Source organism: Setaria italica, chromosome VI (assembly GCF_000263155.2).
Source record: "Setaria italica strain Yugu1 chromosome VI, Setaria_italica_v2.0, whole genome shotgun sequence".
In the NCBI taxonomy this organism is placed as follows: Eukaryota; Viridiplantae; Streptophyta; class Magnoliopsida; order Poales; family Poaceae; genus Setaria; species Setaria italica.
The window spans coordinates 14,004,313-14,027,987 of record NC_028455.1 but is presented as its reverse complement, the minus strand read 5'-3'; the positions used below and the strand labels follow the sequence as shown (position 1 = coordinate 14,027,987).

Genomic DNA, 23,675 nt, shown 5'->3' with positions numbered 1-23,675 from the left:
TATCTACGACGAGCGTCGAGATCCTCGGCCGGGAATCGAAGATTCCCTGGCCGCCCAAGGCGTCCGGCCGTGCACTCCATGGCCGCCGACCAAATACGCCGAGCTCCGGCCGTTTCCATCAAATAGCCATCACCCGACCTGATGAGGACATCACCTGCTCGGATAGAACCATATTAGCAACTTTTGATTCATAGGTGAAATAATTCTTTACCATGATTGTATTTGATACATTTGATAAATTGATGCTGCACAATGATGTGTGTTCGTTGTCATTTTCAGAAATGCATACGTGGAGTGTTAAACATACATGGAAGGCCTAGAGGACCAAAGAAGTTGATTGGGGACCAAGTCCAAGTATTCCCAATGTCCTCCACTAGGCCACCACGTCACTTTTGTTCCAAGGAAAGAAAGAGATCCAATCCAACACGTTTTGGGGCTGGATTCGGACTGCAGCATTGCCCCAACTTGCGATGGCCGCCACGACCTCATCTAGACTCCGTTTTAGGTGCTCAAGTACTCCTTGGAATTCTTATGAAGTCTATTTTCATATGGATCTAGACTCAAGTCCATATCTGAATTACTATTGAGAGGTTTTCTATCCAAAGGTGCTGCGTCACCTTATTTTGGCCCGATGGGCCATGTATCAAGTTGGGTCCATTAGGGACACATCCTAGGGTTGGAGCACGACCCAACACCCCCCCAATTGTTCTCCTAGGTATTAATATGGATTAGAGCCACCACAAACAGATTGGATTTTGTTTTGTTGAAAGTTTAGCCATTGCTACTTCCTTGTAGACGTGTGTGTTGACTAGACCATCCGATCTACTCGATTCAGAACCCCAAATTTGTGAGTTCAAATTGGTTTTCATCTCCATATTTGCAATTGAGTTTCTTATTATACTTGTTCTTGCTTGTTCCTCGATTGCTTGCAGGAATTACCCTAGTGGTTTGGTTGATCGTGCTCCACAAGATCGCGGCGGCCATTAGTGGTGGTGTATCGGTTGCTAAGGTGCAGCATCCTTGGATGGCTGTAGTCAGGCTGTGAACGTCATCTCCATCTCCAAATCAAGTTATCCCATGCCTCTCATCGAAAGATCAAGAATAAACCCTAGCGGGTTCCTATCAGTTGGTAATTAGAGCAAGGTTTATCGGTGAGAGACTTCTAGTTCTTTGCTGTTTTTAATTTCCTATAGTCCAGGAAAACCCCACAAAATATTAGTAGATTAGTTTTCCTTAATCCTAAAGACCCTTTTAGCCTTTTACTAGTGATTCTTAGTTAGGGCTTGTTGAGTTTTCGTTTGCATCGGTTGTGTCGAGTTGCTGATCTTAGTGTCTATTCCTTCAGAGTTTTGAGTTCTGTCACGTTTTGGTCACCACGAGATCCACCATCACCATATACATCGTTGTTGTGTTTCTGCCACCACAGATCCATATGATGTTCGATTTGGGAGTTTGAATACAATATGGAAATTTGAAGTTGTCTTCTTTCCAACTGATCTGACCTAGTAGCAAAATTTGATCTAAGTGCTCCGCAATCTTCTTAGAGAATTCCGCATCAGTTGTATTAACAAGAGTTGTTAAATCTGAATTCGAAGGGGTTGTGTGCAATAGCCTTGTTGTTTGGGTTGTTATAGTACCAAATAAAAGATTTAGGCCTCTGCAAAAAAACAAAAGAAAGAAAAAGAAGGAAAAAAAGAAAAAAAAAGATAAGAGAAGGAGAAGAAAGAAGGGGCTGAATCTATTGTTTTCTTTTGTGCTGTGCTAATTGCTCTTTTTCAGTGACTACATTTGTGCCTAGGCTCACGTCTCTAGCATGCTTTAGCCTAGGACCAGCACAGTACCTCCGTTGAACGATTACTCAACTTGCTTTTGTGACTAACGTGGTCCTAGTATATTTCCTTGCTTAAGCCCATCTAGAGCCACACATATTCGACTACAGTTTGACATGTTTTTGTTGCTGCGGCACAGATGCACTTCACTCCATGGTTGTAGACTTATTGGTTGCCGTCACCTCCTGTTTGGCTTGGTAAGAACTTGTAAGAGCTTGTTTGAAACAATTTGAGTTTGAGAGAATTACAACCGACACATCCTAGTAGTTGATAGGAGGATACATATTATTTTTGTGTTTCTTATTTCCTACTAACCATGACAGGTGATGATATGAACCCGCTAGGGTTGATTCCCGATCTTTCGATGAGAGAGGCGTGGATAACTCGATTGGTGGATGGAGACGATGTTCACGGACTGACTACAGCCTTCCAAGCTGCGCCTTAGCAACCGATACACCACCTCCAATAGCTGCCGCGATCTTGTGGAGCGCGTCACCCGGCCACTAGGGCACTCGTCCTGCAAGCAATCGAAGAACAAGTAAGAACAAGTAGAACAAGCAACTTAATTGCAAATATGGAGATGAAAAACCAATCTGAACTCACAAAGTTGGGGTTCTGAATCGAGTAGAACGGATGGTCTAGTTGAGACACGCGTCTACAAGGAAGTAGCAATGGCTAAACTTACATCAAAACAAAACCCCATCTGTTCTTGGCGGCTCCAATCCTTATTAATACCTAGGAGGATGACCAGGGGGGTGTTGGGGTCGTGCTCCAACCCTAGGATATGTCCCTAATGGACCCAACTTGATACACGGCCCATTGGACCAAAATAAGGCGACGCAGCACCTCTGGACAGAAAACCTCTCAGTAGTATTTCGATGATTGCGGCCGACTCAGAGAATATATGGATATTATTCCAAATCTATATGAAAATAGATTTCATAAGGATTCCAAGGAGTACTTGAACACCTAAAATGGAGTCCGGATGAGGTCGTGGCGGCCGTTGCAAGTTGACACAGAGCTGCAGTCCGAATCCAGCCCCAAAACGTATTGGATTGGAACTCTTTCTTTCCTGGGGCCAAAAGTGACGTGGTGGCCTGGTGGAGGACAGTGGTAATACTTGGAATTGGCCCCCAATCTACTTCTTTGGTCCTCCATGCCTTCCATATGTGTTTAACACTATTTTTGATCTATGTATGTATTTCTGAAATTGACAACGAATACACATCATGGTGCAGCAACAATTCATCAAATGTATCACATATAATTATGATAAAGAATTGTTTCACCTCGGAGTCAAAAGATGTCAATATGGTTGTATCCGAGCATGTGATGTCCTTATCATTCTCCCCTTCTTGGCTGCAAGTCGTCCTCGACTTGCTTCAATGGCATTCTAAGGTACTTGCGTTGATGTTGGAGCACGGAGCAACGACCATGCTGCATGGCCACAACCAGTAATGCTCCCCTTCTTTGGCCTTACCCTGTTGCATATGAGAAAAACTAGAAAAACTTTGCAAAAAATTATTAGTGTTAGTGCAGCCCTCTATTTGATCTTGGTATTGGTGCCCAAAAGGATATTTCATATTAGAGCAAAAATAAACTTTATGCACCAAATATTCTCCTTTGCTGTCGTAGTTGCCAATTGGATGAAGCGAACAATGATTAAAGTTTGGCAAACTAGAATCAAATTTAAGTTTCTCTTTTAGAAAATTTAGATTACACAAAACATCAAATTCAATATAGCTCAAAGTATTTAAAGAGGATAGCAAATTCAGTTAATCTTGTGCACAAGTAATAGGATGAAAAAGTTTATCTTCAGCATATTTGTATGGTTCCCAACTAAAAGTATCACACTTATTCGCTACTCGTGGCATAAGAGTAAAAGAATCATCAGCACACAAGTCCTCTTTATCACAAGGAACAGCAAGTAATTCATTTTGTGGCAAAGGAAAATCAGCAATGGGTTCCACAATTTGTTGCTCGTCATTAGCATGGAGAGTGGAGAAATTTTGGATATACTGGGTCACATCATTCTTGCAAGTATTCACAGATAATAAAATCTCCTTTTCAACATTGAGAGCAAGACAATACAATTGAGCAGTATGTATGCATGATTTGCTAATTAACAAAGTTCGAATTTCAGAATTGAGCCCTCTCATGAACCTACTCATCACATCTTCCATGCATTCATCTAATCCACCATACATGATACAAATTTTAAAATCATGGAAGTATTCTTTCACAGTCCTACTACCTTGCCTCAAGTTGTCTAATTTAGCAAGCAAATAATCAGCATAATACTCAGGAATGAATACATCTCTAAAAAGAAATTTAAAGTCTTCCCAAGATTCTAGAACTACTCAGGAATGAATACATCTCTAAAAATAAATTTAAAGTCTTCCCAAGATTCTAGAACTTTCTTACGCCTACAAATGTGTTTCCATTGTAGTAAGGCAAATTCAGTCAAAATATTAGAGGCAATATAAATCTTTTGTTTCTCGGACAGGTCATGCTCATCAAATTCATTATCTAGTTTTATCTCCCAATCAATGTAAGCTTTAGGATCAAACTTACCATCATATAACGGCAAGTGTTGAATGACATCCTGAATATGAAGGTCTAGTTTTAACAGCTCAAAAATCTCCGTATCACCTGCCATGATTAGTAGAAAACAAGAAATACAAAAATAATATGTATCCTCCTGTCAACTACTAGGATGTGTCGGTTGTAATTCTCTCAAACTCAACTTGTAAAAACAAGCCCTTACAAGTTCTTACCAAGCCAAACAGTAGGTGACGGCAACCAACAAGTCTACAACCGTGGAGTGAAGTGTATCGGTGCCGCAGCAACAAAAAATCCTGTCAAGCTGTAGTCGAATATGTGGAGCTGTAGGTGGGCTTAAGCAAGGAAATATACAGCACCACGTTAGTCATAAAAGCAAGTTGAGTAATCATTCAACGATGGTACTGTGCTGGTCCTAGCCTAGACCGTGCTAGAGACGCGAGCCTGGGCACAAGGGAAGTCATAACACACCACCGAAAAATAATAGAGAAGCACAACGAACAGCCCCTTTTCTTCTTGTTTTTTCTGTCTTTCTTTTCTTCTTTTTTCTTCTATTTTTTTTCTTTTTTTCAGAGGATCCTCAAATCTGATTATATGAACAAAAGGACTTCACAAGAGTCACACACCACACAAACTTTTTCCGAAAGGATAGAAATCAGATTTGGACTCAAGATAGCAACAAGGCTGCTGTCAATTCGGACTCCAAACTGATTCCATCTTGAACTCAGCACCACGCGGGATTCGGTCTTAAACAAACTTAGAGTCCTACTCGGACTTGAGCACAAATATGTAATCAGATTCAGCCAACAAAAGGTTTTATATGGTAGCACACGGCTGTGACTAGAACGTGACAAGAACTCAAAACTCTAAAGGACTAAAACTAAGACCAGCAACTCGACACAACCGATGCAACCAAAAACTCAACAAGCCCTAACTAAGAAGTGTGCTAGCAAAGGCTCAAAGGGTTTATAGGATTGCGAGTCAACAAATCTACTATTTTTTTGGCTTTCTCTGGACTATGGGAAAGTAAAACAGCGAAGGATTACCAACTGATATGAACCCGCTAGGGTTGATTCCCGATCTTTCGATGAGAGAGGCGTGGATAACTCGATTGGTGGATGGAGACGACATTCACGGCCCGACTACAGCCTTCCAAGCTGCACCTTAGCAACCGATACACCACCTCCAATGGCTGCCGCGATCTTGTGGAGCGCGTCACCCGGCCACTAGGGCCCTCGTCCTGCAAGCAATCGAAGAACAAGCAAGAACAAGTAGAACAAGCAACTTAATTGCAAATTTGGAGATGAAAAACCAATTTGAACTCACAAAGTTGGGGTTCTGAATCGAGTAGAACGGATGGTCTAGTCGACACACGCGTCTACAAGGAAGTAGCAATGGCTAAACTTACATCAAAACAAAACCCCATCTGTTCGTGGCGGCTCCAATCCTTATTAGTACCTAGGAGGACGACCAGGGGGGTGTTGGGGTCATGCTCCAACCCTAGGACATGTCCCTAATTGAAGCGTCCCCACATAAGTAGAGACTAAATGTGATCCAATTATCAGTCCCCGGAGGCTGATAACACATTTATTCAACAGATAGTTCGGAAACCGTACAACTCCCGAAGGAGCGGGCGGGCAAGCCACACCCAAAGCAAGACTAAAGCAATAACAATACAAATCCAAGTTGTAGTCCAGTCGGACTCCGGGCTGCAATCGGAACTATGCGTCAGCGGAAGCATCCTGCAAAAGGGCCAACACCGCAGGCAGCGTTGGGTGCAGACGCAACCTCCTACTCGAAGTCCTCGGCGACGAAGTCCGGATCCTCCTCTGAAGTAACAACACAAGGGTGAGTACAAAAGTACTCAACAAGTCCAACCCCATCCACGGAGGGGGATACAAGAAGAGTATGCATATGATTCAACAAGGATATGGTTAAGGTCTATTTGCCATAAAGCTAGATTTGTGACATATGCATGGTTTCATTTTAAAGAATTTTCATAAAACATTTTCTTAGTAAACGATATATCAAGTGGGGTTGATCCTGCACAAAGGATCCAAGTTTTATCGCTACCGGACTCCCCGTCCGCCGTAGCGCACGGCACAACTGCCGGACACTTCCAAAATCCCACACACACACACACCGTAAATACTCGTCATCCCCCAAAAGCTAGTTGTGTGACCGAGCCGTAACTCGTCCAATGCCGTGGACACGGCTACCCGGATAGGTTTTAACTCTGCAGAGGTTGTACACTTTTCCCACAAGTAGGGTACCGTATCACGATCACCTTAGTGACGGTACGGATCCTAACAAAGCCATTACCCACCTTAGCCAACATTGACTAGTCAACACGGAAGCACCCAAGGGGTTAGCAACCCATCCACGGGGCTGAAACCGGGACCTAAGTCACCAAGAGCTTAGTCCTTTTCCAAGGGCTCCCGTTGCTCACCAGCACACCTGATGCCTAGCAGTTTAGCTAGCGGGGTTTATGCTAAGCCTTTGCCCATACAACGGTCGAGTGGTTGCACGATGATGGAATTAGGCAGGATGACACATCAACTCGGTCCTTAGCCATGACAAGATGGATATCTCCCAACTCTGCTCAACCACTAAGGTACGAGCTCAACAATCCGGCATTCCACACAAGAAACGCCCATCCATCTTATCTGCCACATCTCTTTACAACCGAAAGCCTAACTCCTCGCTTGAACACACTCACACATTTATTTCCGAATAAACAGATGTAATCATGATTGAATTTGGATAATGAGTTCCTAAGCATTCTAACAGTATTTATCATTTAAACAGAGCAACTCATATTTAGAGATAAATATGGGACGACAAGGAATAATCATAACAATCAAGGGGTGGCTATCCAACCATGTCTTGCGATAAAACAACATGCATTTTATAAAACAGGCCAATAGGTTGTGTCTGAAAAAAAACTAGGTATTAAATATGCATCAAAGGGTGAGATTGGACTTGCCGTTCTCAAAGCCTTCCGGGAGCTCCTGCTCGCGGTACTGGTCCTCGGGCTCGGGCTCGCGGTCGAACTCCTCCTCGCGCTCCTCCTCGGGTACCCCGCGATCTACGGCACACCCAAACGAGCACACAATAAATAAAAAGGAAAAAGATTTTACCCGTTGAGCTCCGAACAGGAAATATGAACGGAAAATAGGTAGGAGGTATTTTTATGAACTTTGGATATTCCCCGGCGGAAACATATGAGAGGAGGTCGTGGTCGAATTTGGGATCGATTGGAGGAAGTTTGGCGCATGAAATGACGGGTTAAAGGAGTTTTAGGGGCTTTAAAATAGGGTTTAGGACTAAACCGCGAGAACCAGGGACCTATTTGTAATTATTTCTGAAAGGTGGAAGGGCATATCTGTGAAACTTTTTTGAGAGAGGTGGGAGGGCCGGTTTGCAAATAGGAGGAAGGGGAGGGGCAGATCGAAATTGAAGGGGGTTTTCCCCTTCTTCTTCCTTGAACCGTGCCCAGGGTGGAGGAAAGGAAAGGGCCGGTGGGGGGGTTGGCCGGCCGGACTTCGCCGGCGGCGAGCCGTGGGGCGGAGAGGGTGGAGAAGGTGGAGGGGGTCCCATTTTTCCCCTTACCTTGGGGAGTTGGAGATGGGAGGAGGGGTGGCCGGTGATGGTTAGGGGCGGCGGCGCACGGTGGAGGCGGCGGTTGGGCGCACGGGGGAAAACAGGGGAGGGGCGGCGGTGCGGTTAGCGGCGGTGGGGGTGCGGAGAGCTGGGGCATTGCCCCTTTTCTAGGCCGGCGAGGGGGCGGCCGGCGGCAATGATGGTGGGTGGGACTTTTCTGGCCGGTGGCGTGCCAGGGCGGGCTTGCTCGTGGATGGCGTGGCGGCGTGGTTGACAAGGAAGCACAGGGGGCGGCGACTTCGTGGGGAAACGCGCCAGGAGGGGACGGGCGGTGACCGACCGGCGGACGGGCCGACGCGGCCGGCGGCGCCGGAGCGACTCGTGCGGCTCGGGCGCACGGGCGGGGGCAGGCGAGCAGAGCAAAGTGGCCGGGCGCGCGACGCGCGGGTCGAGGCGGCCGGGCGTCCGGCGCGGCGCGTCCCGAGGCGAGGGGCGAGCAGGTGGCGGCGGCCCGCGTGCGGCAGGCGCGAGCGGGTGACCTGGAGCGGGCGGCTGGGAGCAGGCGGCCAGAAGCGGGCGGCCGCGGGCGGGTCCTTGCGACGGTGGGGCCGGGCACGGCCGGTGCGGCCTGGGGCACACGGGCGGGCGCCGGAGCCAGGCGCTAGACGCCAGAAAAAAAAAGGAGGGCGGTAGGAGAAAAGGAAGGAGAGAGAGAAAGGAGGAGGAAGGAAGAAGAAGAAGAGGGAGAAAAAGCGAAAGGGAAAAAGGAGAGGGGCAGCTCAGCGAAAGTTGCGGGATTTAGACAGCTCGCGTGATGGATTGGACGGGCACGCGGCGAAAATTACGGGGAGCGGAAAAAGAGGGTTGACGAGCTGGGGCCGGGACGGCGGGTCCTACGGAAGGGAAAAGATCTGAGGGCTCAGCGGTCGGAAAAATTTTGGAATGCATTTTTAACGAGCGATTTACTTTGGTAGATTTTTACGGGTGTTACACTAATGGACCCAACTTGATACACGGCCCATTGGGCCAAAATAAGGCGACGCAGCACCTCTGGACAGAAAACCTCTCAGTAGTATTTTGATGATTGCGGCTGACTCAAAGAAGATATGGATATGATTCCAAATCTATATAAAAATAGATTTCATAAGGATTCCAAGGAGTACTTGAACACCTAGAACGGAGTCCGGATGAGGTCGTGGCGGCCGTTGCAAGTTGACACAGAGCTGCAGTCCGAATCCAGCCCCAAAACGTATTGAATTGGAACTCTTTCTTTCCTTGGGCCAAAAGTGACGTGGTGGCCTGGTGGAGGATGGTGTTAATACTTGGAATTATCCCCCAATCTACTTCTTTGATCCTCCATGCCTTCCATGTGTGTTTAACACTATTTTTGATCCATGTATGTATTTCTGAAATTGACAACGAATACACATCATGGTGCAACATCAATTCATCAAATGTATCACATATAATTATGATAAAGAATTGTTTCACCTCGGAGTCAAAAGATGTCAATATGGTTGTATCCGAGCATGTGATGTCCTCATCAGGTGATATAGAGATTTTTGAGCTGATGAAACTAGACCCACATATTCAGGATATCATTCAACACTTGTTGTTATATGATGGTAAGTTTGATCCTAAAGCTTACATTGATTGGGAGCTAAAAGTAGATAATGAATTTGATGAGCATGACCTATCTGAGAAATAAAAGATTTATATTATCTCTAATGTTTTGATTGAATATGCTTTGCTAGAATGGAAACATATTTGAAGGTACAAAAAAATTCTAGAATATTGGGAAGACTTCAAATTTATTTATAGAGATGCATTCATTCCGGCATATTATGCTGATTATTTGCTTGCAAAATCGGAAAACTTGAAGCAAGGTGGTAGGACTGTGAAAGAATACTTTCATTATTTTAAAATTTGTATCATGTACGGTGGATTGGATGAATGCATGGAAGATGTTATGAGTAGGTTCATGGGAGGTCTAAATTCTAAAATTCGAACCTTCTTCATTAGCTATTCTTATAGCCATATTGGTCAATTGTTTTGTCTTGCTCTCAATACTGAAGAGGAGATTCTATTGTCTGTGAATACTTGTAAGAATGATGTGACCCATAATATCCAAAATTTGTCCATTCTGCATGCTAATGAAGAGCATCAAATAGTGGAACCCACTGCTAATTTTTCTTTATCACAAAATGATTTAATTGTTGTTCCTTGTGATAAAGAGGACTTATATGCTGATGATTCTTCTACTCCTATGCCACAAGTAGTGAATAAGTGTGATAATTTTAGTTTGGAATCATACAAAGGTGCTGAAGATAAGCTTTTTCATCCTATTACTTGTGCACAATATGAACTGAATTTGGTATCCTCTTTAAATACTTTGGGTTATATTGAATTTAATATTCTGTGTAATCTAAATTATCTAAAAGAGAAACTTAAATTTGATTCTGGTTTGCCAAGTTTTAATCATTGTTCGCTTCATCCAATTGGCAAATACGACAGTAAAGGAGAATATTTGGTGCATAAAATTTATATTTGCCCTAATCTGAAATACCCTTTTGGGCTACAATACCATGATCAAATAGAGGGCTGCACTAACACTAATAATGTCTTGCAAAGTTTTCCTAGTTTTTTTCCATATGCAACAGAGTAAGGCCAAAAAAGGGGAGCATTACTGGTTGTGGCCATGCAGCATGGCCGTCGCTCCATGTTCCAAGATCAAAGCAAGAACCTTTGAATGCCGTTGGAGCAAGTCGAGGACGACTTGCAGCCAAGAAGGGGAGAATGATGAGGACATCACCTACTTGTATAGAACCACATTAGAAACTTTTGATTCACAGGTGAAATAATTCTTTACCATGATTGTATTTGATACATTTGAGAAATGATGCTGCACCATGATGTGTGTTCGTTGTCATTTTTAGAAATACATACGTGGATCAAAAAGAGTGTTAAACATACATGGAAGACCTAGAGGACCAAAGGAATTGATTGGGGTCAAGTTCAAGTGTTCCCAATATCCTCGACCAGGCCACCACGTGATATGAACCCACTAGGGTTGATTCCTGATATTTCGATGAGAGGCGTGGGATAACTCGATTGGTCGATGGAGATGACGTTCACGGTCTAACTACAGCCTTCCAAGCTGCGCCTTAGCAACCGATACACCACCTCCAATGGCTGCCGTGATCTTGTGGAGCGCGTCACCCGGCCACTAGGGCACTCGTCCTGCAAGCAATCGAAGAACTAGTAAGAACAAGTATAAGAAGTACTGAATTTACTAGATGAAGATGAATGTTTCCAACTCAATCTCAATAAGGTAGGGTTCCGAAGATAGGAAGGCGGGTGGCTGATCCAGCACGCGCGCTTACAAGCAAGCAGCGAGAGCTAAACTTGATCTAAACAAAACCCAATCTGTTTGTGGTGACTCTAATCCTTATTAATACCTAGGAGGATGAATAGGGGGTGTTGGGGTCGTGCTCCAACCCTAGGACATGTCCCTAATAGACTCAACTTGATACACGGCCCATTGGGCCAAAATAAGGCGACGCAGCACCTCTGGATAGAAAACCTCTCGGTAGTATTTCGGTGATTGCGGTCGACTTAGAATAGATATGGATATGCGTCTAGATCCATATGAAAATAGATTTCATAAGTATTCCAAGGAGTACTTGAACGCCTAAAATGGGGTCCGGATGAGGTCGTGGCGGCCGTTGCAAGTGGGCACAGAGCTGCAGTATGAATCCAGCCCCAAAACATGTTGGATTGGAACTCTTTCTTTCCTTGGGCCAAAAGTGACGTGGTGTCCCAATTGACTTCTTTGATCTTCCATGCCTTCCATGTGTGTTTAACACTATTTTTAATCCACGTATATATTTCTGAAATTGACAACGAACACACATCATGGTGCAACATCAATTCATCAAATGTATCAAATACAATCATGGTAAAGAATTGTTTCACCTGTGAATCAAAAGTTACTAATGTGGTTGTATCTGAGCAGGTTATGTCCTCATCACCACGTCACTTTTGGCCCAAGGAAAGAAAGACATCCAATCTAACATATTTTGGGGCTGAATTCGGACTGTAGCATTATGCCAACTTGCGATGGCTGCCACGACCTCATCCGGACTTCATTTTGGGCGTTCACGTACTCCTTGGAATCCTTATGAAGTCTATTTTCATATGGATCTAGATTCAAGTCCATATCTATTCCGAGACGGCCGCAATAACTGAATTACTACAAGAAGTTTTCTATCCAAAGGCGTTGTGTCGCCTTATTTTAGCCCGATGGGCCATATATCAATTTGGATCCATTAGGGACATGTCCTAGGGTTGGAGCACAACCCCAACACTCCCCTGGTCATTCTCCTAGGTATTAATATGGATTAGAGCCACCACAAACAGATTGGACTTTATTTTGTTGAAAGTTTAGTCATTGCTACTTCCTTGTAGACGCGTGTATCGACTAGACCATCCGTTCTACTCGATTTAGGACCCCAACTTTGTGAGTTCAAATTGGTTTTCATCTCCATATTTGCAATTGAGTTTCTTATTCTACTTATTCTTGCTTGTTTCTCGATTGCTTGCAGGAATTACCCTTGTGGTTTGGTTGATCATGCTCCACAAGATCGCGACGACCATTGGAGGTGGTGTATTGGTTGCTAAGGCGCAGCATCCTTGCATGGTTGTAGTCGGACCGTGAACGTTGTCTCCATCCCCAAATCGAGTTATCCCACGCCTCTCATCGAAAGATCAGAAATAAACCCTAACGGGTTCCTATCACGACCCTCCACCACCTCCTACTCGACCTCCCCAACCTGTCGTCAACGAGCGCTAGCGACCACCGGGCTAGGGATTTCAAATTCCGCGTCCGCCCGTGGCTTTGCTCCACCACCAAGCCTCAATGCCAACGAGCGCCTTTCGGTCATCCCTGACCCCATTAACACCTCAAATTGATCGCAGGTTCTCACCTCCCCTGCCTCGGCCGCCGTTTGTTCCCCTACCCGCGAGCTAGCGTCGCCACCACTAGAGATGAAGGTGGTGACGAGATGGGAGCGGCGGCATCGGGTGGGTGGGAGGGTGTCTGCGTGGGAGCAGATTAGGAGGATGGGCCCGGTGGCGGCCGGCGTAGGTGAGGTACGGGGGAGGGCGGCAGCCGACGCAGGGGTGAGAGGAGAGGGATAGGGGAGAAGAAAGAGAGAGGAGAGAAGAGGTGTTGACAAGTGGGCCCATCACCACGTGACGTCCACGTCGCTAAAACCACCTACCAAAATAGTCTAATGGCCAAATATGAACGGTTTTGATAGTTGTGTGATCAATAGTTTCTGATTTTGCTTCGATGGTCGAAACCAAACTAAGTCGAAAGTCTTAAGTTTAACTCTCTTACCTCCCCATTCTGTCACGTCCATGGAACTGTTAGATCGCTCAGCTGACACTTCCACTCAGAAACAAATGTAGAACAGAAAGAAATTAAAAAAAAACACTCTTCTTGCTGTGATGCATTTTGTTGAACGATTTTGTTGACACCATTGGCATATGGATGGAATCGGCGCTATGTCTTTGTAAGAAAGGAAAGGAAAATGACGATTGACTCACCATAGCACTAAGCATCAATTTGTCTGGCACCGGTTATATAATGGCTTTTTTTACTATTTTTTATGAATATATTCATAATACTTTATCATTTATGTCACTTGACATATAACTATAACCACATTTTGCGAGTGTAATGTATTTTGTTCATGAAAGTATTAACTTTTAGAACATACAAACAAACACAAATGCCAATAACAGATGAATGGGAAGGAAATTGAGGCAAGAACCCGCCACTGAGGTCTAGACAACGAACCCAGAAGAAATTAGGCCCATTAGCCCAGTCTGAAAATGTGCCAGCTGGCATAGCATATGAGCCCGCACAGCTCATTTCAACATCGAGTCATTGACCCATTTCGGTCCATCTTTTGCATAGAGGGGGAAAAAACGTATAGTGCCTTCGGTTACAAAATTGGAATCCAATTATGTTGGTTTCTCTCGGCCTCTCTAAAAAGAAAGACTCTTGGGAAAACTATAAGCATCACACTGCAAATTCATCTAGTGTTTTTTACATAAACTAGTTTCCTTTTGTTTTGCAAAACATAGTACCGGAAATGCATTTCTATCGACTGTTGCTACAGTGTGCGAACTCTATTATTGGCGATAACGATGTCCGCCGCTAGAAATCAAGGGCTAATATCACTAAATATCATTTCTGTACCAGTGTTGCTAATTGCAACTCTACAAGATTCACACATTGAGCTATGTGGTGATGAAACCTAGTTGCAGCTCCGCAAGGATTCTAGATGAATGTAAAGGAGATCTTGATTCCTTAGTGTCAAACACTTTTGAGAACATAGAGAATGTTAGGCGCACTATCAAAAGTTAGATCAAGTCCAGCAAGATCTCTAATTATGCTCCTACTCAAAAAGTAAAATCCAAGAAGAAAAAAACACAGCTTTAGTAGGGTTCCTGGAGTAGGAAGGCTTCCAAATTGAGCCCCATCTCCCATGGGTCCTTAGGGAGGTCCCTACTTTTTAACAGTTGGTCCTTTTTCTTCCCCGCGAGTTCTTTTCCCATCCCGCTCCCAGTCCTCTCTCTATTATCTCTCTCTATTATGTACCTGCCCTCCGCCCGATGTGCCACCGCTGGATTTGAGCCTCCATGGTCGGACCTGCCTTATCCCATTTCAGATCTGCATCCCCCCAGCCGGACTCACCCCCACACTGGAGCTCGTCCTCTCCCTGCCCAACGCCTCCATCACCAAGCTCGAGCTGGTGAGCTTGCTGGGGTTGCACTACCTCCTGCCCTAGCGCCTCCATCCGCCACGGGAGCTCAAGTGCGCTACCCTCTGGCCTCCACTTGTGCTTCTCCGGTGGCGGAACCCATGCTCAAGATGAATATAGAGGTGGGATAGGTGGTGGTGCTGCTGCGGATGGGCGCGATGAGCAGACGGTGAGGGCGCCTCCCCGGTGTCCTACCAATCATACAAAAAGTGGGTTAGGGGTGGCTGCCGATTTGAGCAACGGGATCGAGTGGGGCAGGAGGAGAGGAGAGAGACGAGAAAGAAATTGAAGAGAAAAAAAAAAGAAAATGAAATGCTAACCCATATACGGGTCCTACCAATCATACAAAAAGTATGGGTTGTCATCTAGGTACTGCGGCTAGAGTAAAGTAGCAGCAGGGCTACTGCTGAAGTTGCTCTTGGACGGATTGTTAGAAATATAAAAAACTCAAATTACGTGAACTAAGATGGTGAGGAATGCTCCAGGTTAGGTAGTAGTAAGTTTTTTTTTGAAAAGTTGCAGTAGTAAGTTTTGAATATACTAAAGCTTTGTTGCTGCTGCTTTTTCAGAATTCCCAAAATTTGGCCATATTCAGCGTTTGAAAAGGTTTCCCAGATAACAAGCCATGCCAACGTGGAACGGAATAAACAAAACAACCCCCGAGCAAAGATACCTGCACTCGCACCAGAGAAAGGGGGAGTGAGGGCAGAGGAGGGCCAATAACATCTCAAAACCATTTGCCACTATAACAATAGATACAGCTTGATATTAGCCAGTAGTTCACTAACTGCCAGTGAACGAAGCTAATTGGGGGCAGCTGAGCATGCAGCAGCACTGGATGGACTCATGTATGAACCAAGATGTTTTCTTTCGCATTTCTTTATGCAACAATAAAACAACGAGTACCCACCATCACTAAACACAGAAAGAACCAATAAACCTTGCAGGACAAAATCCAGAATAGCACAGCTAGCATGTATTCGGCCACTATCATTGCAAAATCAAGCCTAGAAATGATGGTATACATGTTACTTCAACTGTATAGATCAAAACCACACACATATTTACAAGTACTTTCCAGAAGAGCTGGCCACTTGTTACAGCCAGGTGCGCACTTGAGCTGCTGCTACTCATCGAAGAAGGGCATCCTTCAGCGGGACTGTCCAGAAAATATTCGCAAGAAAGTGAATCTCATGGATCTGAATAGATATTAAGACGTAACAGATACAACTTGATCATCAAATCGAATCACCAATTGAGTGATGACGCACTCGTAGGCTGCAGAAGGCATTTGTCAGACTGCCGTACTATGTATATTTGATCTCCCACGCTGTTCTCTCCATACGCGTCCTGGTTACGGTGCCATGTCCACAAGGCATATGTTGAATTCACAACCTGTATACATATATCAAAGCACACATTATATCTGTGAGTGAAATCTGCAAAGTGCACCACATAATACAATAACTAAAGTTGCATTGTACACATCAACTCATGATCAGGACCAAAGCAGTAATGCATATGCAGTAAGGGTAACATGACTGAAGTTGCATGATATAAGAAACAAACAGTCAACAAAATAATGTTAAGTAAAATGAGTAACCTCCAGGATCCCATGACCGAAACTGCTCTCTCTGTACGCACTCCATTCCGGCTGTTGGTCCCAGCAAAATTTGCCCTTGGCAGGACCAGAAGTAAAGTTCAGATGGCAAACCCCACCAATTTCAGGATGGTTATCACCTGGTGAGGGGCATTTCCCAGCGTCATCTGCATGATCAATGTCAATTTTCTCAATGTTCCCACCATCTCCAATGGTAATATAAACCGGGCCACAGGGGTCCAATGTGTAGTTGAACACCCGGTTCATCCTTTCATATGCATGTACCTTTATCATCCAAATGTAGAATCAAAGATATCAGTTACCTCAATTAAAAGAGAGAAAGTAATAATCTAGATGGGAATAAATATTAACTATAGTACCACATCTCACTAAACCTTGGGGTTATTCTTAAAATAGCCCCAATGCAGCTTCCAATAAAAATGCAAAACAATTAATGCTACATGACACGAAACCAAACATGAAGGATATAAGTTTTCAGATGTACAGGCAAACATCCGATTTCCAATTATAGATAATAAGTTGGATTGGCACTCTTGATCCTGAAACAGGGGAATGAAACTTGAATCAAACCTTTACAAGATGGATATGCTTACATGTCCTGAGAATACAATGTCAACACGATGCCGGTACAAGAGATCTTCCATTTCTTGCCTCATGCACTCGAATTCCTGGTAGTGAGAGGAATAGCTGTTGTACCAAGGTGGATGCCAAGCAGCCACAACCCAAGGGGTAACTCGTCGATCAACCCTCTGCAAATCCTTCTCCAACCATGAGTACTGAGCTCCTGCAGACAATGCACATACCAAAATGTTACATTGTCAGCAGAAGACAAATTGTGAACTTCCCTCCATGAGGTCTGATAGCACATTGCTTGTATAATTGTATTGATAATTGGTATATGCTATCATTGAGCAACAATCAAATAGGAACATCAAGATGAAATGGTAGTGGATGAATTATTACCTGTGTGGTTGTAGTCGACGTACGCACCAAGCATGATAAAATGGATGCCACCAGCGTTGAAGGAGTAGTAAAATTTGGTGTTGGACCCAGACTCCTTGGATGGAACAGCGAAGCGCGCCAAGTATGATGCGAATGTCACCTCGCCACCATGCCCCTGTGGTTCAATCTCATGGTTCCCCTCTATCACCATCAGTGGAATTTTCGACGTAATGGGCTCCATGAATCTAAATTCATGCAGGCATAAACAATATAACCATTAAAAAAACACCACCGGAGCTACTTTGTAGCACACAGAACAATACAAAGGCAACCTAATTGATTAACAATTGCAGCTGATCCAAGAATTGAAGTAGTTCCCCGATTACGAAATTAATTTGGGATTGATTCAAAGAACAGAAGTACTAGTCACCTTCCCCATCCGTCCCATCTTGGCTGGTAGGACTCCCGAATCGGGGCATTGGGAAAGGAGCAGGAGAAGCAGGGCACCCCCTTGCCGCCGGTGGAGAGGTACTGGTTGGCGTAGGTCATGTCCCCGACCATGAGGACCAGGGAGGGGTCGTTCTGGGCCAGGTGGTCGACGGTGGCGGTGGAGTTCCCGGTAAGGCCCAGGTCGCCGACGACGGCGATGCGGCGCGGGTACGACCCAGCGCCGGCGGCGGGCAGCGTGGTGAAGGAGCGCTCGTCGCTGAGGCCGCCGGGGAGGCTGCTGTCGCCGCAGCGGTAGTAGTAGCGCGTGGCCGGGCGGAGGCCGCGGAGGCGGACGTGGTGGATGGCGCCGGATGTGTAGTTGAGCAGGCCCGTGTACGGGTACAGCTGGCTGTACACCTCGGAGGACCCCGTGGCCACGTACGGGTAGGAGTAGGCGGCGTTCCCGGCGGCGGTGGCGCTGCACTCGCCGTACCAGACCTCGCTGTGGACGGCGGCGGGGTCGAGCGGGGTGAGGTTGGAGCCGACCTGCGCGCGGCCCGTGACCCAGGAGACCCAGAGCGAGTCCGCGTCGGCGGAGGCGGCGAGCGCGATCTGCTCGGGCGCCGGGGGCTGCGCACGCGGCGCGAGGCGCGGGTCCGTGAGCGGGACGTCGTCGCTGCCCCGCCGCAGCGCGCGGTCGAACGCGCGCGTCGCCGGTGGGAACGGCCCGTCCAGCGTCGTCGGGATGCGGCTGGCCTCGGCGAGGAGCACGAGGCATGATGGCACCAGCAGCAACATTGGGAGGGCGAGGAGGCGATGGCAATGCCGGCGGCCGGCGGCGGCGGCGGTGCTGGTGGTGGGCAGCGCCATGGCCGTGGGCAGCACGCGCACGCCACTGATCGCGCGGCTGCTCTGCTCTGCTCACCTGCCGGTGGCACGTATCATTTGGAGCGGATATTGCAGTGGATATTCTCGTTCTGGATCATTTGCTCGCTTACTTTATAAGAAAAGAAATGGCTACCTCGAGCAAACGTGGCAGCAACAGACGAGGCTTGCAAGCGATCGAACGAACTCCCAGGCTACCGGCCGTGGTTGCGACGTTGGACGATCTGGACTGCCAATAGTTTGTTTGAAGCCCGACGTCAACGGTATCAGTCTCTGTCAACCAATTGTTGTACGTAGGCTTTGTTTTTACCATTTTTACGAATGTTGGACGTGCTGCACGTCGTGCTACATACGTAGCGAGAAGTGGCAGCAAACACAACTGACACGCTGGGACAAGGTCAGAAGGATACTACCCATAAAATATACGAAAGGTGATAACTAAAGACAGCTTCATCATCATATAGTGTACTGTATATCTTATTCAACTCGGTTAGACTATGGACCTCGAAGAATGTTTGCGCCGGCACAGGCGCACAGCAATGCAAGCTGTGGCGTTCGCGTTCTTGTGTGTCCGGCTTCATTGCCTTTTCTTTCCGTGCTGAAACCAGATCAAGCTTGCATAAATATGAGAATGTCTCTGTGTCATACATCTACAAATAAAGCACGATATATAAATGTGTCTAAAACATGAGTAGGATTATTCCACGTGAATATGGTTGAAAAATTGTCAAATTAAATCTCTCTTTCGCTTTTCTCTTGGAACTAGACATGAATGGAGACGTTGGAGTTTGGACCGCAAACATATCAATAATATGGGTGAGAAACAAATAATTCTTCACATATGTAATAACAACTATGAAAGAACCGAGACGTCCTAAGAAGAATGTAATATATTAAATTCAAGGCGGTTGTTAGAGATAACGGATCTTCATGCGGTGCTATCAATATGTTGGACCTGCAGTGACATTGGTGATAGCCTAAGGCCTGTCCCAACTCACGATGTCCATAAGTAGTGAATTATCAAGACATCAGTTTTAGAAACTGCACCCTCAACTCACGATTTCTTGACGTGGGGTCGTAATAAATTTTTTCTTCTCCCTTATTCTTCGTCGGAGATCGTATCAACAACATGTCTGGCATGAGATCCTCTTTCTCCATATTTTTAAATATCTCCTCATTAATTCTCTTGCCACCTCAGTTTTTTGTCTACATGGTACCATATTTAATGCTATGGAAACCTGCTTAGGTGGAAGGTCGGGACTCGCTAAAAGACATCACATGGTCATTCCCGTGCTGATAGGTCGCAAGCTCACTGTAGCTTTTAGACCGAAACCATAGATACGTGAACCGACATGATCATCTCATGCATATTATCTCAAACGGAGTACCGTATCATTTCACTTCATATCACAGTTTTAGACATCCTTGATTTTTACATTCATCATGCATACATAACATTCATCACACATTAAGGGGAGTGTAAACTGTGAATAGATACGTACATGTACATTGCATATATAATTGTGTACATGATTTTTTTTATCAAGCATACATTTGTGGGAAAAAGAAATATTTCTTAGAAATATTTGTTTCTCCGTACAGATCATAGAAATAGGCATGGTAATATCTAAATTCTAGAAAAAGCCCAATTTTTTCAAAAATATAGAAAATCCATATCTTCCCAAAAGGTCCTTGCAAACTTCCAAGAAAGGCCATGAACTTTTAGAAAAAAAGAAACCAAGCCAAGTATTCTAATAAAACAGCAAAACCTATTGCAAGGGCCAAAGTGCAAAAGACACATTATCCAATTCATGAATTATTCTTTTCCTAAATTGTTTTGCATACCTGAACGATTATATTCATGAAAACCACAACAATGTCATTATGGAGAAATTAGAAGGTGACACATCATCCCCAAAATTACCATAACATGCAAATTAGAAATAAATCATCAAATGTATTAACATGTTACTAGTGATCGTAGTTTTCCTTGTTTCAAGCACTACTAGAAAACTCGGTATTAGTACCGGTTCGTAGGGTGCATATCTCCCGAAAATGCATCCGGGATTAATTTGTCGAGATAAAAGGGGGTCTTTTACCACGGGTCCTAAAACCGGGATAAAACGGTCGCCACGCCAGGGGCTGCCTCCCGCCCCTTTTATCCCGGTTGGTAATACCAACCGGGACTAAATGGTTTTTGCAAAAAAAATTGCAAAAATAAAAATATCGGGGGGTCCCTGGGAGGCCCCCAAAACGCGCACATTGCAAGGCACAAGTCACGCATTTTTCACGCGAAATATGCGTGTGCGCGGTCCATGGGATTCGAACCCATGACCTCAAGCCTCGCGCGTAGCTTCCTTACCATCCCACCTACACACCACATCTGTCTATATAGTGGATGCTATCCTTTTGTAATAACTCATGGAGTACCCTTTAATCCGGGTTGGTAATACCAACCGGGATTAAAAGGTTTGAGGGATTTAGTCCTTTCCCAGCCACACATGACGGACCCTTTTTATCCCGGTTGGTGTTTCCAACCGGGATAAAAAGGGTCCGAGGGCTTTATTCTTTTTTCAACCACCCGTGGGGGATCCTTTAATCCTGGTTGGAAACTCCAACCGGGACTAAAGGACCCCCTTTTATCCCGGTTGCTTTAGTCCCGGTTGGTAAGATCAACCAGGACTAAAAGGTCACCTCACGTGTGCCTGAATTTTTCAACTGGGACTAAAGGATCCTCACGGGTGGCTGATTTTTGAACCGGGACTAAAAGGTCCCCTTGAATCCCGATTGCAAATACCAACCGGGAGTAAATTTTAGCGCACCCCCTTTTCTCCCGGGTCAAAATTAAACCGAGACTAAAGGGGGTGGTATCTAAAGTTAGTTCTCTAGTAGTGAAGGTTTCAAGCCCTTATGAACTACAAAGTTGTTTCAAGATTATTTTGGAGTATTAGTTATATCAAAATGATCTGATAAACAGAAAACCTACAATACTTAGACAATCGTTAGATATTCTTCACAACTTGTATGTGGTTAGCTAGTTAAGTTTTGTGGGGGCCTTACTCTAAAGGGTCCTGCTAATTATCTGTATTAGTCCCTGAATCAGTAAGCTAATACAGTTCTCATCACATACTAGTATCATAACAATAAAAGACGCATAAAATCATAGAAAATAAGTTTCACCTTATGCAACGGAGAGCGGTGCAGATACCTATTCCTCAAGAATGAATTTAGAGCACCACATAAGTCCTAGTCCTGTACAAATAAAAGCAAGCTTGAGTACACTTATGAATGGTACTCAACAAATCCTAGCATTGAAATTATATTAGATGTAGGGAAAATCAAGGAAAGGGTATGGTTTGATTTTATCAATAAACCTATTTATGCAAGGTGAGGTGAGTTTTGGAAAGGAGTAGTATGAATCATTTTTATTGAGTTGGGAATCTTACCTCTCCTACTAGTTCCCAAGTTTTAAGGAGCACCAGAGACCGTTAGGGTCCTTCTGCGCCAGCTTATGCCTTATTCTAAATTAACTCTCTTAGGGCCTCGGTTCCATCTTACCATACTCAAGTTATGATTTTAATCGATGATAGCTTTGACTATGTGGGCTCATAACCGTGAGCCTCGACTATCCAGATAGATTATACTCTGCGTAGAGGTGTACACTTTACCCATACATTTGATCAGCCCATATCTCATCTTCATGTGATACTGACCTACGAGACCCATACCCACCAGCGTCTATCTCTAGACAACATTCCCTAGCTCCATCCACATGTGCGGCTGGGGTCTAAATAGGGGCCATACTACGTCCATATTTGGACACTATCCTGAAAACAAATGCATCATAACGTGGCATACAATGCCACTAGGTCCTCTGGACCTCAACCTATGACCCGTGCCGACCGGACCTGGGACTATGTGAAGGTCCTGCTCTAGTCTACCTGTTGCCCATCGTGGCCCCTTGGGATGGTTTACTAGGTTTAGTTGGTGGGGTGTGAATCAAGGCCTCACATGATTAGGCACTCCCAAAGGCTGTACCTTTTTGGCACGTATGGTTGCATGTTTCACTAGAAAGACTTTCCCGTGAGCTGATCCTTATGTGACCAGAGTAAGCTTTCGGGATAGGATCCTCTACTGAAGTCGCTCCCTTACTCCGTTATCCTGTCCTTAATGGTGTCTAACTCTTTAGTTGGTAAATTTTATTATAAAACTCACATCTTCTAGAATTTCCATAAAAACATAATGATTGAGATATTTCTAAGGGATGATGCTCGATCATCGATCTAGTTGAGAGCGGTGTCATTAATAGGATATTTGGCTAGCAATGGCTTCAAGTCAAGGCGAAAGAGAGAATAGAGGGGTTGCCCTTATAGTTTTCAAAAATCATGCAAGTCAAATTATTATCTTGGTATATTTTATTATCTATAACTATAGGACGAAACTATGATCAAGGAGGTTGGTGCTAGGACTTGCCTTCATTGATGTTTCCTAGGTTGACCAAGTGAAAGTGCATCTTGGTCCCCAAGTGGGTTTTGGTGTTGATGACATGCATGATTAAGGAACTAATAATTTTATTGTGAAATTGATAGGCTGAAAGCAAAAAAAAAAAAGATGCAAGAAAGTACCCCAAATTTGTTGAAGAACAGTGTTGGAACTTAAGAGAAGATCGTTTATCATTTTCTAATTTTGAATTTGAGTATAGGAACACCATACTATAAAGGGGGACGTGGCTTGTTAACTTGAAGATGTCAAAATGCTCATTTGAGATACTAACCACCTATGAGAGACACCTTAATCACACACATGCACATGCAGTTTCTCATAGATTTTGCATTTGAGTTCCGACTGGGTGTCGGCAGTTCTGACAAGTGCTGGAAGTTCCTAGTAACTTCTGACAGGGAGTGCTCAGCGGATTAAATTGATCAGGGTCGGAAGTTCCAACAGTCACTTAGAAACACAACAACGGCTAGT

The 23,675-nt window shown here is 44.9% G+C and overlaps 1 protein-coding gene across 2 annotated transcripts; it reads right to left on the bottom strand.

The window, feature by feature from the left end:
* Window positions 1-15,676: 15,676 nt before the first annotated feature.
* On the bottom strand, window positions 15,677-18,776 carry LOC101780582 (purple acid phosphatase 23). Of its 2 annotated transcripts, none has more exons than XM_004973097.4 (6): window positions 17,821-18,776; window positions 17,412-17,635; window positions 17,042-17,232; window positions 16,431-16,712; window positions 16,080-16,222; window positions 15,677-15,986 (listed from the first exon to the last, which is right to left on the bottom strand). In XM_004973097.4, exons 1-6 carry the CDS (start codon window positions 18,687-18,689, stop codon window positions 15,818-15,820), a joined length of 1,878 nt encoding a protein of 625 aa, XP_004973154.1. In that variant the 5' UTR covers window positions 18,690-18,776; the 3' UTR covers window positions 15,677-15,817. The 2 variants fall into 2 exon arrangements, with proteins under 2 accessions (XP_004973154.1, XP_004973155.1); XM_004973098.4 differs by having other exon boundaries at window positions 16,099-16,222.
* Between the last annotated feature and the right edge of the window lie 4,899 nt (window positions 18,777-23,675).

Bases quoted from the DNA above. Each gene is read 5' to 3' on its own strand.
- LOC101780582 (XM_004973097.4), bottom strand. From the start codon at position 18,689: ATGGCGCTGCCCACCACCAGCACCGCCGCCGCCGCCGGCCGCCGGCAT. The intron at 17,636-17,820 runs GTGACTAGTACT...GCATGAATTTAG, and splicing joins AGATGGGACGGATGGGGAAG to ATTCATGGAGCCCATTACGT. The intron at 17,233-17,411 runs GTAATAATTCAT...CATTGTCTGCAG, and splicing joins CGTCGACTACAACCACACAG to GAGCTCAGTACTCATGGTTG.